We start from the raw sequence: 16,405 nt of genomic DNA on the forward strand, positions 1-16,405 counted from the left end.
TTTACCATAAAAAAGTGAACAAAAAATGCATGAATATCTGCATAAGGATTTATTAGATCAACTTTCTTTAATTATGCCAAGTTTTACATAGGGATTTACTAGATCAACTTCTTTTGATTACACCACTCTAAAAATGAACAAGAAATGCTTGAACCTCTTCATAGAGATTTACTAGATCGACCTCTTTTGATTATGGCACTCTAAAAAAGTGAATAAGAAATGCTTGAAGATCTACATAGAAATTTACTAAATCAACCTCCTTCAATTACACCATTTTGAAAAGTTGCAAAATCAAAACCAAGTTTTTTATGCACCTTTATTCTTAATCGAGGAAATATCCAAATTTAAAAACAATTTAACCTTGCAACATGTTTATCAAAACCTTATGTGAACTAGTTAACTTTAACGTGTGTCACAAGTATTAAAAAAATAACATTAAAATTTAGATAATAACACATTACATAACAATTTATTAAAAGAGTATATCCTAAAATTGCTTTTGCTTTGTTAAGAACTCGTCTTCCTTAGAACGTAAAGAAACATGTTAACAACCCAAGACTCAAAGGCATCTAGTAAAAGTGAAAACTTACCCATTACAAACCACTATGATATATTTTCAATTTTCAAAACGTTAAAAACAATTCATTAAGAAACCAAATGGAAATTTGTGGTCGATGTCAAATGTCAAATCTCCTTTACGTTAAGAGGAAGTAGCAAACTAGCGATCAAGCATTTTGTTTTCAAGTAATTTATGTTTAAATATACAAAGCTTCAATTTTATAATAAGAGAATGAGTAAGAAATCATATATTTTTATTTCATTTGAGCTTGGGCTTATTTAGTGTGACCAACTTTCTTTGACCGCATTATTCTAGGAGGTTATGGTACCGAAACCATGCTCATACCGCTCATGGTCAGAGAAGTAAGTGGACTTTTGTATTCATTCGAGATATGTTGAATACACTTGAAAAAATAGCGAATACAAAACACATTATATATATATATATATATCCCATCTCCAATTCTAATAACAAGACACTTTTATTTCATCGCAATTTATTGTTGGAGTGGGAGTTGGAGTTGGAGTTGCAGAGAGAAGGCACGCAAGTGGGACATATAAGAAGCATAGAGGATCAGCGGCAGTGAGGCTTTTGCGGTCCCTCGACCATCTTCTTTGTGTTTGTTGCTGTGGGTGTGAATCAGAAAACCCTAATTTCCATTGAACCCTGTAAAACCCTGGCTACGCTAACTGCTGCTCTTAGGTAGGAGTATGGCTCAAAATCATTCACTGGTTCCTCCTGAATCGCCGGTGTTCTCAGAGCTGTCGATCGTGGTGGTGCCGTCGAATAAATGGGTCCCGGCTGTTGCCCGCTTTGGCCGTGACGCCTCTGGCCGATTTATAGAATTCAAGTCCTCAGCCGATTCAACGGAGTCTTTCGATATCAAAACCTATATCCATCATTCTCAGGTTCGTGTATTTTTGCAGCACCGCATTTCACGTAAAGAGTTTATTTGGATAAGGATTGTTCTCATGCTGTATTGTGTTCTCTCTCTTTTTTAAAACTTTTCAATCCAATGATGGGAAAAAAGTAGAAAAAGTTAAATGCAGGTGGCATGTTACCGCTTTCTTTGTTCGCTGATTTCAAATTTAAAAGTAAATACAAACTATCATGTCAAATTTCATTTGTGCACATGGCAAGTAGCCAACAACTCTCTAGTTAGTAGTTGTGCAGATTTCTCAGAAGCGGAAGCAGAAGCATTGGCCCTCTATGTTATGTCTCCCACGGGATTTTGGTGAAAGCAATTGATTGTTCTTCCCCATTTGGACTAAGCTTAAGCCCTAGTGCAAAGACTCACCATAGTCTTTATGCATATGCATAACGTTCACGGCAACAATACTCAATGCTAAGGAAGGCACAAGTAGAATTTGAGCCTACCTTCCTCGTGCTGCATGCGTTCATTGTTCCTCATTGTCTTCAACACAACTTCTCAGCGATAGATGCAATTTTTAGTTTTTCGGTTGTAGAGATTAATAGACCAGTGCCTAAAAAAGGCTATAGGGTTCCTACACCAATTCTAGGTGAAGTCTTGGTTAAAGATAAGTCAAGGTTGAGGGCACCAAGGAGGATTGCCTCTCAGCGTGTTGGCTAGGGTCAGGTAGGCTTCTTCATGCATGGATGGAGGGATGGTCCTTTAGGAATCCTATCCAAGTACATAGGCTTCTTCATGCATGGATGGAGGGATGGTCCTTTAGGAATCCTATCCAAGTACTGTTGAGTTGAATTTATAGGTTTGGCCAAGGCAAGAAGGAAGTCAAGAGGGAAGAGATCTAGGACATCCTACCTCAATGTAAAGGAAACAAACAATAATGATCACAAGGAATAAGGCAAGGCAACTATACCTTGATTGCCCGCTCAAGTGGAGCAAGGTACCCTTTTTTGATCTTGTAGTAGCTCCTTCCTCCAACACTCTTGAAAATTTTCTAAGAAGCCTTACAAAATATCCTAGAACAACACCTTAGAAAAAAATATAATAAGCTTATGAACTTTGTAAGCAAGTTTCATAATATTCTCCAATAAATGAAAATGAGGAAGGCACCCTCCTTAGGAGCCTCCTTCATACAAGGTGTTAATACAATGTACTAGCTTTAACCATGAGCAAATATAATGTATGGGTAAAAAACTACTCTCAAAATCCTCAAATATAAGAGTAAAGACAAAAGTTGTAAAAAATGTAACCAATACTCACATGTGTGGTAAAGATGTGCTAAGGACAAATGCGCTCTCCTAAAAATGTGCTCAACATCCATCAAATGAGTGTAGATATGGACAATAGGCCCAAGGACTAGGGTGCTCCTCCAACTAACTCCATGAGGTGAGGGAAGAGGTCATCTAAAAGTGTAACAAACTCCCAACAAACATGACATCATGCCACATGTGTGGGATAATGAAGATGAGCACCTAGGGTAAGGTGGGACATATGGCTCCTTAACTAGGGTGCTCCTCATTAAAATAGTGTGGTCAATGCCACGACAACCTGTAATTGCTGTAACAACTTGTAACCATGTGTAGCAATCCCGTGGTCTAGGAGGGAATAATTAAGCATGCATGTGAGTGAAGGTGTCCAATTGAGTAAGGAGGTTGTCTTTGAGTAATCCATGTGGCAGTTATGATGACGTGACATCCTTGTTATTACTCAATGCATTGTCACAAATCCTAATGCACATGTATCTCAATGAAGTATGTAGATCCCAAGAGAAATGACATAGATCCAATGTTAGACTTCAGTATATATGGCCAAATATAAGTACATAGATCCTAAGGCAACATCGTAGATTCTAATGTAACATCATGGATCTTGAGCCATGGTATGTGCATCTGAATGTAAGGCGCCCACTTTTAGTGGTGGTTCCAATTTCTTGGTGAGGCATGTGGCGACCTCTTGTGCACGATTGAGCAATGTTGAAAAAATTGGCATCGACAAAAATCACTGATGGTCCAGAAAACATCTTTTTGACAACATTGGCAAAAATCAGCAAACTGTGGCACATTTAAAAATCCAAAATATATTCAATTTTTCAAAATTGGAAAAAAAATTGGCACCAATCCCTCTTAATTGAATTAGCATTTAATCAAGAGCACCAACCCCTCTATGTACCTTGATGTTAGTGGCATTGATTGTTGAACTCCTTTATCATGTTATTAATAAAAATGTACCCATCATTAACAAAATTTTTACTTGACATGCTAAGCTTTTTCTATCTTATTTTAATGCTTCTAGGGTGATATTGATGACAAAGATCCCAATATAGGCAAAGCTTTTGATGATATGTATGTATTTGTTGTAGCATGATTTTTTTTGATGCTAGAGGCCATTTATGGTCTATTTATTGATGTATTTTTGGTTCATAGATGGATTGCACTCAGTGCTAGTTTGGTTACGTGCACCCTTACATGCTATATAAATGAGAACTTTTGCTTATTTGTATATAAACGGTTTGGATTTATATTAATGCACAAGAATATATATGTTTTTCTTTAAAATTTGAATGTTAGTAGCATTGATTGTTGACCTCCTCTATTGTGTTATTATTAAAAATGTACCCATCACTAACAAAATTTTTACTTGACATGCTAAGCTTTTTCTATCTTATTTTAATGCTTATAGGGTGATATTGATGACAAAGATCCCAATATAGGCAAAGCTTTTGATGATATGTATGTTTTTGTGGTAGCATGATTTATTTGGATGCTAGAGGCCATTTATGGCCTGTTTATTGATGTATTTTTGGTTCATAGATGGATTGCACTCGGTGCTAGTTTGGTTATGTGCACCCTTACATGCTATATAAATGAGAACTTTTGCTTATTTGTATATAAATGGTTTGGATTTATATTAATGCACAAGAATATATGTGTTTTTTTTTAAATTTGAATAACTTGTATTTTTGGTTGATTGGTTTTTTGGTCCGGTTTTTTACTTGTTTCGGTCTGATTTTGACCGGTTCCCGAGGGGTCTATTGGTTCGATGACTGGTCCGATTCGGATAACATTGCCTTATAGTGAGATCGTGTAGCTCAAACTTTATTTTTTTGGCTTTTAACTTTATTATCTCTCCACCTCAAGCCTTGTTGGGATTTATTTGACTTAGGCTTTCTCATTTAGACCTTTTTTGGCGTTCTTTGACAAGTCAAACATGAATGGGATTAAATTTTTTATGGATGGAATAGAGTGAAAGGGGGAAATGAAAAGTGTTAAGTATGGTTGAGATGTGGAAGACACTACTTCAATCGATTTCCTAGTAGTACAAATTGACCTAAGAGTTGATGGCACTTTTAAAGGAAGAATATGTTCCCCATGGTAGGATGAGGTAAATAATAAATTATAAAACATAATGTTATGAAGTGTCACTGGATCTCATTTTAGTGTTTAGTACTTTCAACGTTGACTATGAAGTTATAACACTACATTTAAGTATGAAACCAATGCATGGAATATGAAATAAACATATTGAAACCGAGTGCATTTGTCATCAGAGAAGTAATTGAGGATCTTTTTGATATACTACAATTGAACTAGCACACACATTTGAAGGATAACTGAGAGAGAACTGTTTGAGTTTGGAGAATATGGGCAATAGAGCTCATGCAACCAACAACACAACTGTTATAATCCAATGCCTTGAAAATGATAAAAAGTCAATGAATAACAATGCATTTTGAGGGGAGGACCTCCTTTTATAAAGAATCCAATACACATGACAAGATGTGATGGCTATACAAATGGATCTCCTTTATTATAATTAGGAGTTCAAGTGACATGATGTAACCTACCATTAGGTTGACTTAACCATACTTAATAAACTAATAATGAATGCTTATTAGGGCCTTAACATAACTGTCCCAATTTAGAAAAGCTTTTCCCTCGAAGCTTGTAATTGAGGGCGTTTCTTCACCAATTGCTCATTTTTCCCATGTAGCTTCTTCTAGAGGCATATTCTTCCACTTGATTAGGTACTCTATATTGGTTCTATTGTCAATGTTGCTTTATAACTATTTTTGGTTCAATAATCCACTCTCCTTCATCTAATTTTGGTAGTTTTGTTCATTGGCATAGTTTGTCCCAAAACATATTTTAGGCAAGATACATGCAAAACCTTATGAATGCCAGAACAAGGCAAATCTAATTCATATGCCTCTTGTCCAAACCTGCAAATAATTTTGTAGGGTTCATAAAATTGTGGAGATAATTTTTTATTCTTCTTTTGTTTGAGTGTAGATTGCTTATAAGATTGTAGTCTCAAAAATACCCAATCACCCTTCTCAAATTGTCTTTCACTTCAATGTTGATTTGCTTGTTGCTCATCTTGTTTTGTGCCATTTGAAGGTTTTCCTTAAGAATTGTCAAAGTTTCTTTAGTCTTCTCCGTATGTGACTTGATTGCTTGTACTTTGGATTTATCTTGCAAAAAATACGAGATACTAGGTGTTGGATATCCATAAGGGCCCTTGAGTGGGGACATTTTAGTAGGATGTGTGATAGGCAGTATTATACCACATTTTGCGAGAGGAAGCCACTTCATCCATTGAGATTGCTTGTCTGAAGAATAATATTTTAGATAACCTTCTAAACACTTGTTAACTATCTTTGTTTGACCATCTGTTTGTGGGTGATATGTTGAATTCACAGATAGTGTTGTTCCACTCATTTTCCATAATTCTTTCCAAAAAGTTCCTATGAATTTTAGATCTTTGTCACTTACTATTACTTTAGGAAAACCATGAAGTCTATGAATTTCCTTCATGAACACTTTTGCCACTTGGCTTGTTGTATATGTACTTTGAATTCCACAAAAATGTGCATATTTTGTGAGTATTAAGAACCATAAAAATGACATCTGTACCTTCAGATTTTGGTAACCCTGTAATGAAGTCCAATGACATGTCTTCCCATCTTTGATTAGGTGTGTAATGGCTGAAGTAACCTTAGAAATTTTATTGTCTTTCCTTTATTTCTTTGACAAACTTGACATTCTCTTACAAATTTTGAATGTCTTTCTTCCTTCCCTCCCAAAAAAATATTTTTTGAACCTTTGATACGTTTTAAATTTTAAGCAACCCTGATTGTCTTGCCATTGGAGAGTCATGGGACTCTTAACATTTGTCGCTTCAACTTTGATTGAGGGCATAAGAATATTCTAATACCCTCATACCAAAGTATATCTCCCTCCCACTCCCAATGCTCGATAGAGTTCACCCCTCCTTTTATACATTGTATTTTTTGTCTAGTAATGTTGCCAGTTTGCCTTCATTGATAGGTTCTTCATCTTAGCCTCCTGAAAATTTTGTTGTCTGAAATGTTCCAAAAAATAGGTTATAACGAAAATGCTAAGATGTCTTGATTGAAGGAGAAAAACCCTAGGATTGGAGCTCTAATACAAAATATTATGATACAATGCCTTGAAAATGATAAAAGGTCAAATTATAACAATCCACAATGAGGTGGAAACCTCCTTTTACATTGAATCCATACAAAAGAAAATATATGATACCTATACAACTGAATCTCCTTTATAAATAGGAGATAAAGCGACATGATGTAACCTATCACTAGGTCGACCTAACCATAACTAATAAACTAATGATGTAGCCTATCACTAGGTCGACCTAACCATAACTAATAAACTAATGATGTAACCTATCACTAGGTCGAACTAACCATAACTACTAAATTAATAATGAATGGTTATCAAGGCCTTAACATTAACGCTCTTTGTGAGGGTGCCTTTAAAGTAGACCCCTTTGGGGAATAACAAGGCCCTTAGATCTAGGTAGAGGTACTATCACCTCTCTCTTTAGAGTTCCTAAATATTACACCTTCAAGATCAAGGGTGTCATACGAGGACAGCGAATCGTAGCGTTGGTTGATGGTGGAGCGACGTACAACTTCATTGATGCAATTGTGGTGGTAAGCAGAGACATCCCTACAAAGGAATTTGAAGGCTTTGAAGTAAGGGCAACCGATTTGTATAACATGACATGCACATTGGTGGTTCCGCATTTGACCGTAACATTGAGTAATTGTACATTCATTGATGATTTTTATGTGATAGAACTGGAAGATACCAATGTGGTGCCAGGGGTACAATTGTTCTACACGATAGGCACTGTGAAGCACAGGTTCGCGAACCCATCTCAGGTTCTCGTCCCCACGAACTGGGTGCTGGAATTGGTACCTCTCTAGCACCCGGTGCGGCTTATAAAAACTCGATACTTCTTAAACGCGAGATTGGCTCGTTCCATGGAGTGGGTGCGCCAAACCCCAATAATGGGTGGCTTGGCGGGTTTGTCGGAGGTGGGAGGGCAATAAAAATATGTTTTTTATTAAATAAAAACCCACATTTTAACTCAAAACCCCACCTATATTTCATTTCTTTCATTATTCTTTGCATTCGCCATTGGAATATCGCACAGGTCTAGACGACGATGCAACTAGAGATGGTGTGACTGTTCGATGACCGACAACACTGTTGGAGTTTGTGGTCACTGGTGTTACCGTGTTGGGTTCAACATGTATTTCTTTTAAGTTTTTTCCTACAATATCTCTTGAATAGTTGAATTGTAGAGCAAAGCTCTTTGATGTAACAATACATGGAATTAAACGTATCTTTTTATTGTTTTGGATACCATTGCACAGTGCATACAAAACCCACCATAACCAAATTACCCAACAATGAAACAAAGACATTTTGAAAATGGGCAAAGAGAGTACTCAAAATTGATTATACCACTTTGTTTGTTTGAACAACAATGCATAGTGCATACAAATTCATCATAACCCCACTTCCCCCACAACGACGCATAGAGATTTTGAACATGGGTAGTAAAAATACTTAAAATTAAACATATCATTTTGATGTTTGGACAGGCATATAAAACTAGAATTACTTAGTTTCCCAACAATGAAGCACAAAGATTTTGCAAATGGATTGTAGGAATACTCGGAATTAAACATAAAATTTTGTTGTTTGGGACAATGCTGCATATAAACGTAGAAGTAATGGCAGAGCCAAGTTTCCAAAAAAATGTAAGGTAGATGTAGTCCATAGCTTGAAAGGCACTCTTTATTTCTTGATTTTTGAGAGAATTACTTATTTTCCCAACAATGAAGCACAAAGATTTTGCAAATGGATTGTAGGAATACTCAGAATTAAACATAAAATTTTGTTGTTTTGGACAATGTTGCATATAAACGTAGAAGTAATGGCAGAGCCAAGTTTCCAAAAAAATGTAAGGTAGATGTAGTCCACAGCTTGAAAGGCACTCTTTATTTCTTGATTTTTGAGAGAATATGCGATACGTACTCAATTATAAAACAGTAAGGCCACAAATGATCTTTGCTTACAAATATAGAGAGGCTACAAAAGACAAAGCATATTTCGCTTACAAAATATTTTGATGCACAATGCCCTGCATCTAAGTGGTTGGAAAACCATGGAAGTTTCATGTTTTACTCAATGCTATTTTCAATTTCGTTATATGTTGAAACTTTTCTAACATCTATAGTCTTTTCCCGCCTTTGTATTAAATTTAAACTTTAACCTTTTGATTTTCAATCTTCAAATTTTTAATTTTCTAATGTCCTTGCTTCCAGATTTGGCATTTTGGTTAATTTCCAAAGTCAAGAATGTCTTCATCAAATAAACAATATCCACTTTGGAAATACGTGGAAAGGCAAAAACTTCCAAAGGGTGTTGGGGGGACCACAACAATAAAATGCAATTTATACTAGCTTGAATGGAAAGGGAGCTATACCAGAGTTAAAGCTCATTTTATGAAGATACCAACGAAGGGTGTTGATGCTTGCACTAGAGACCCAGATGATCCCACTAGACTCCCTAGTGCACAAAGAGAGCAACAAAGGGCTGATGGTAAGGCAGACAAGGCAATCTCCAAGCCATGTCATAATGTTGATGAAAATGATGACTCTAATGAGGAAGAATTACCATCTGATGAAGAAGTTGAAGTTCAAATTGGTAATGAGCATGTGTCATCCAAAGCATCAAAAGACACTACTAGTCATGCACGCAAGAAGCCTAAACTTGGTGGCCTTTATGACATTTTTGATGTGAAAGGTAGGGAGGGTGTTGATCTTGCAATAGCAAGATTTTTTCTTGCATGTGGCATTCCTTTCAATGCATTCCGTTCACCCTATTTTGATCAAATGGTCTGTGCTATTAATGATGGATCTTCGGGTATAAGGCACCTAGTTATGGGAATCTTCGAACTGTGTTGGTGGACAAGGATAAAGCATGTTTTGAGAAGACGATGTCAACGTTGAAGACATCTTGGAGTGTAGATAGATGCTTCATTGTTATGGACGGTTGAACTGATTGTCAAAATCGTCCGTTGATTAACATCATTGTCTCTTCCATTTCCGGTCCATATTTTCTAAAGGCTATTAATTGTTTTGGTCAAGAAAAGATCACTTTGTTCTTGAAAGACCAATTATTTGTAGCCATTGCCGAGGTGGGGCCATCAGACGTTGTTCAAGTTATTACTGATGCAACTCCAGTTTGTAAAGTAGTAGGAATGATGGTCCAAAAGGAGTACAGGTTAGTAACTTAGTGGCAAATCTAATTTTTTTTATTACAAGTTTGATTTTTACATCTTTTTATTATTCAATATTCATTGAATCATAAATCATTATAGATGTTAGATTTAAAGATTTTGATTTATTTATTTATTTTTTGATTTCTTGATAAATTGTAGGCATATTTTTTGGATGCCATGTGCGGTGCGTTCTTTGAATAATTCACTGAAAGACATCGAGAAAATTGAATGGATTTGGATGTTAATTGATAATGGCTGCAAAATTCAAATGTTTATATGTAACCACCATCATTCCCAAGCCATTTATTGCAAGCATGCCAAAATGGAGCTTCTTAAATCAATAGATACTAGATTTGCAACTTACTACATTTTCCTTAGACAACTTGTTGGACATGGAGGCTTTAGTTGCCACAATTATTAGTGACATGTGGGACTAGTGGAGGCTTTCTATCTTGGACGCAGTTCTAGAGGTGAAGAGGTTGATTTTGGATGATCAGTTTTGGGCTGATATCAAATTTATTGTGGAGTTTATAAAGCCAATTTGTGATATGATTCGCTATGCAGATACAAATGGTCCATGTTTGGGTGAAATTTATGAGAACTTGGACTCTGTGTGAGAGGATCCAATCCATCATAGATAGGAAAGATCCTATTTTATGGCCACAATTGAAATCATTTATACATGGGTAGTGGAATAAATTAAACACCTCACTTCACATGGTAGTCTATGTAGTTAATCCAAAATGGTACGATCCCACAATAAGAAGGAGACCAACTTCTCAAGATAGAGAGGTGGTGAAAGGGTTTAAGGCTGTTATTAAAAAAATCTATGGTTCTACAGAAGAGACTTTTGAGATACGAACTCAATTTGCCCAGTTTTCACTTGGCTGAGGTGTCTTTGGTTCACATGACGCTTTGACTGATAGGCACAAGAAGAAGGATTTGATTGATTGATAGTGGCTTCATGATGTTGATGTTCCTTTGTTGCAACAATTTGCAATATGATTACTTGGATATGTAGCTAGTTTCTCATCTTGTTTTTGTATTATTTAATTAATTTAATTTACATACTTAACATTGTCTTGACTCTTCTCCTAACAATTTTCCATTAACGGTTTTCCATACAATTATTTGGGAGGTAGTTCCTCAATTTGTGAGAGGAATTGGAGCACATATGCTTTCATCTAGTCATTGAAGAGAAACAGGTTAGGATCAAAGAAGGCTGAGAACTTAGTATCTGTTCATAGTACATTTCGTCTCATATCGCGTAAAGACCCAGGGTACAGGGATGGTCCTTTCAAGAGATGGGACAAATACACAGATGATGCTACATGTGTGGACGAGGAGATAGAACCAGATGGTCTTATTGAGCTACCTCTAGTTACTATGGTTGAGCAGGAGGCTCCAAATGAGAGTGATTCCTCTCTAGAGAGCTTGTTGACTGAAGATCTTAGTGATGTTGATGACATGGCTTAAGGAACCCTATTCTTGTTCATTGTTCAGTTTCACTTTTTTTGGAATTTTGAAAAATTTGAAATTTCTATAGACTATTTCATGTTTGGAAATGCCTTAGGACAAATTTTGAATGTAGTATGACAATGGACATATACTTTAATACATTTTCACTTCTTTTGGAATTTTGAAAAATTTGAAATTCTATAGACTATTTCATGTTTGGAAATGCCTTAGGGCAAATTTTGAATGTAGTTTGACAATGGACATATACTCTAATACATGATTCTAAAATCTATTATCATGATTCACATCAATATGTAAATTGCATTTGCCACTTGATATCAAATTTGAAATTTCAAAGTGAATGTTCATGTTTAAGTCTTTAAATGATTTATTTTTCTTGTTGTAAGTTGGAAGATTTCAAAATTCATATATATATTATAATTTACAAAATAGAAAATATATAAATTATGATGTACCCCCGACTAATTCACGTGCCCTGGATGGTTTCATCCAAGATGATAGGTGCAGGGTAGAAGACAAGATCATTTTCTATAAAGACCAGATATATTTTGTCCTTGAATCTACATTAGGGAAAGGTTCCTTAAGACCACACATGACAGATTAGCTGAAGTCACATTGGAGCCCTGCCTTCAATTCAAGGATTGCACAATAGTGACGAAGCAAAATACATATTGGTTGTAAGAAACGCCTTAAAGAGAGTGGAAAAAGGTATAGAAATAGGAAGTTCAATGATCTTATAACAAATGTGATCGCAATTAATGAGCAGTTTCCTGGACCTTTGGTCAATTTGTCAACAAACTAGAATTCTGCAGTAAATGTTATGTATTTAAACATGTAAAGCCCTTAGGGATGCTTATGGATGACTGTGTGGCGAACCAATTATCAACTTCACTTAGACCACATGATACAATGTTCACGTTAAGTTTTATGCATCATATTCATGGTAGAAGTCACTTGCCAAAAATGAAAGTAGGCAACCATTCCTTATTTAAATTTTATGACTTTTGCCAGGTAGAAAAACATGAGAAGACTTTGACGAAATTGCATATAAGGCAGGCAGGCCAGGGAACTAGTTAGACTATTATAACAAGAGGGACTGATGTGCAGGAACAATTTTTAAAACATTTGCTTACTTATGTTCCTCACGATGTCCTAGCAACTAATAAACCAAGGTAGGGTGTTGATTATATAGTCCCTTTTCACATAAAATTGATCAATATCAATGTGGGCAATTTGAAGTGCTTGACTAAAGAAGTTGTAGTAGGGTTGCTACCTAAGGATGATCATAATCTGTAGGTGAAAACCACAATATGTTCCAGCAGTAGCTATCATTTAGTCGCAAAGGAAGGAGGTTCTATAAAGGTTGGTAAAAAATATGTACCCCAGGATATTGCTAAAAGATATGATAATAATAAAACTATTGGCGCATGGAAAATAGAGGTTGAAAATGCATGGCCAAAAGCAAAATTTTCAATAGCAGCACATATTTGTACTTGACCCAGGATTGATCTATAAATTGATGAATGAAAGAGTGACTATTGCATGGTGACATCTCCAACCAACATGATGGTTATGGGGCTGCAAGAACTGAAGAAGGGTGCCAGTGTTCTCGCTATGGAAACTACAAAGGAAATTGTAAGGCTTGAAGAGAAGTTTTCATTCTTGAAAATAGAAGGGCAAATTTTGCAGCACCTAGACTTGCAATTGCTTGGGAACAAGCGTTGTCGGGAAGCGGGTATTGTAATGTCCTCTTCCAATTAATTGGCGAAAGGAGGATGAATAGCCTATCCATCCCTGTAGGCTATAGTTGATGATAAAGGGGGAAACCCATTATCCAATGTTTTTGGGGAACAATTGAGTAAATAGAAGAGAGATGGAATCATTTTATCATCATTTGGATTGGAATATCTCTGTTTTTTTGGGCTGAGGCTTTGAGGGTTTTAAGAGCCCTTTTTCTCTTAATTAGTTTTGGTGGTGATGATCCCCACCTTAGCTAGTCTTTTCCTTTTCTCTGTCCTGTTACAACATAATATTTTGGAGTGTTGCGGGTCTCTTTTGGCAAGGAAGGAAGAAATTCCTCAGTGGTTATTTTCTTGGTCAATAAGTTTTGTTTCAAGAGCAACAAAGGTCTTTCCTATGATATTTCTGGTCTCTAAAAGTTGATTGAAGAGATTTGAGGTAGTGAGACACTCTCTCTGTGGTTTCCTGTGGATCATCTAATCTCTGAGTTATTGGTTGAGGGAATGCAGGGCTACGGGAGGTCCTCTCTGAGGTACCGAAGTCTAACAAAGGACAACAAGGGCCTTACTCAAGGTAGCGAATGCTATTTTTTCTTGTCTACTAAGCCATCGAACCTCTGATCTAAGCAGTGAATGCTATTTTATTGGTAACATGAGGCAACAAATACAACTTAACTGTATCAAATTTGAGAGATAAGGTATGTCCCAAGAACTCCTTTCCCAAGAAGAGGAGAATATAATGAATTTTTTTCATGCCCAAAGCATAAAAGAAGCCTACTAGAGGCTGAAGTCCAAGCATGTGTGGCTAAAAGCAAGGGGCATGAACACTTCTTCCATAGCATCACCAACACTTAATAGTCTGTAAAATAACATCCTTGATATTTCTTAGGATAAAACCACAACACTCGGCACCAAGTAGAAGAGATCCAAACATGCACAAGTAGCATATAGTATATACAAAGTTCTAGTCAACTTGCACATAGAAAAGGGAGTCATCTACAAAGTGATTGTTAACCATCTCTGACCCATCAAGAAGTAAGATGCTCAACACCTACTTGCATTTGAATATGAGTAGTCCAATGCATCTATGGTTAGGACATATAGATAAGGTGAAAAGGGGAAACCTTTGCGAAAAGATAGATACAAAATTGGGGGAGACAATGAGTTGTTAACAGAGACAGATGCATATGCATTAAAGAACAATGTGTTTACCGTGGCCACACGTTATAATCAAACCCCATGCAAGTTAACGTCTCCATGATGAAGGATCGATCTATCCTATCATAGGCCTTGTCAATGTCGAATTTTAGGAAAAGAGTTTGTTTCACAATCTCTTGAGCCCACTCCAAGGCTTTCCACGTGGAGATCACTGTATCTAGAGTAAATCGACCTTGCACAAAGCTTGTTTGCTCTTAATATGCTACCTTCCTACCATTGAGTGAATTTGTGGAGTCACTGCTTTAGCCATTATTTGTTATGCAACAATGAGCAAGGTGATAGCTCTCCAACTCCCATTGGTGTACCTAGATGTGTTCTTCAAAATGAGTTTGATAAAAAGTTAAGAGATTCAATTAACATTTTGCAAGAGTAGGCTTCAATTGCTGAATAACAAAAATCATCCTCAATTGTGGTCCATGTGGCCCTATAGAACTCACAAGGAAGACGATCCAAGCGCAATGAATTACCATCTCTAATGGAGCTAAGGGTTGCCAGAAATTCCTTTCAAGAAATCAGTGCCCAATTGTTTTGGTTAGTAGGTCACCACTATAAATCTTGTGCAGGATAACTCTATAACAATCATTCCTATGACCTATTATTTTGAAAGTGTAATCTAAACAGACATCTGACCTATGTGTTGGAGAATGTAACTAGTTTCAGGCTTCATAATTATCATTTGACTCATGTAATGATGCAATCTCTATGTATTGATCAAAAGAAGAAAGAAAATTGTAAAAGAAATTATTTATAAAGCACGGGTTTCATGCTTAGGTCAATGGTCAATAGGTCAAAGCATCCATTGTATGCTTATAGGGTTTGTCATGAGTCAAAGGTCATTGTTACATTGTTAAAGGACCCCTGTGGGCACATGTATCAAAGAATAAAAATATTATTTTGTATTTAAGAAGCATCTAGATGCTCCAAAATATCAAGTCGGCTACCAGTGAAAAGTCGACATTAGGTAGGCTTGAAAAGCCACATGAAAAGGCTATATAAAGTCATGAATTCGACCTCCGTTGCAAGACAAGAAGCTCGCATTTCTTTAGCAACTGGTCTATGGTTAGGAGGTAGTTCAAAGGTCTGCAGGAAGAGAGTCAAGGGCATGCGAAGTTGGAAATTTCTTTCATCTAAGCGACCTAGGGTTACCTCAAGTCTGAGATGACTAAGAAACCCCATTTTTGTGGTAAATTTCCTATGTTGCTGCTCTTGAAGATCTCTTAGGCTATTTGGCTGGTCATCTTGTGTGTTGGAGAAAGTTGAGGGTCTTATTTCTAGGTCATCTAAGCGACTTAGGGTTACCTCAAGTCCGAGATGACTAAGAAACCCCTTTTTTGTGGTAAATTTCCTATGTTGCTGCTCTTGAAGATCTCTTAGGCTATTTGGCTGGTCATCTTGTGTGTTGGAGAAAGTTGAGGGTCTTATTTCTAGGTCTTGGAAGTCCCCTTTGAATTTATTATACAAGAAGAGAAAGTTCTTTGGGTTTTTCCACTTGGAGGGGTTTTGCCTTGGCTTGGAGCCTATATTGTGTGTTCGTGTGATCTTTTATTATTCTGGCATTTATTTGATAAAGAGAACATAAGTATAATAATCTAAGAAGACCTAAATATCACAAATAAATGTCATGTATGGAAAATGTTAAGATAAAGACGTTGCTTTTATTGATTTTACAACATGGTATCAAAGCTAAGGTTAAAAGTCGAGGCAATTGGAAGATCACTAGAAAGGTTTTGCATTGCTCCGAAAAGTCAAAAGAATAGACTATTTTCATATGTCTTGAAGGTCGAAGTGACTAGAAGAAAAGTGGATCTTAAGAGGCCCATTTTTTGAGCATACATATTTTTTAGGCCGAATTATTTTTGC

At 36.3% G+C, this 16,405-nt stretch overlaps 1 protein-coding gene across 2 annotated transcripts in view; it reads left to right on the forward strand.

The window, feature by feature from the left end:
- Positions 1–1,017: 1,017 nt before the first annotated feature.
- The window catches only part of LOC149222303 (putative histone-arginine methyltransferase CARM1), a 381,165-nt gene continuing 365,777 nt past the window's right edge, over positions 1,018–16,405 (forward strand). For both annotated transcript variants that reach the window (XM_089385353.1, XM_089385354.1), the window contains exon 1: positions 1,018–1,467. In XM_089385353.1, the coding sequence (XP_089241479.1) occupies positions 1,270–1,467 (198 nt within the window). In that variant the 5' untranslated portion in view covers positions 1,018–1,269. The remainder of the gene's footprint in view (positions 1,468–16,405) is intronic.

The sequence above is a fragment of the Pinus tabuliformis genome, chromosome Q (genome assembly GCF_031772625.1).
Source record: "Pinus tabuliformis cultivar Carrire ecotype Pingquan chromosome Q, CPIR1, whole genome shotgun sequence".
In the NCBI taxonomy this organism is placed as follows: domain Eukaryota; kingdom Viridiplantae; phylum Streptophyta; class Pinopsida; order Pinales; family Pinaceae; genus Pinus; species Pinus tabuliformis.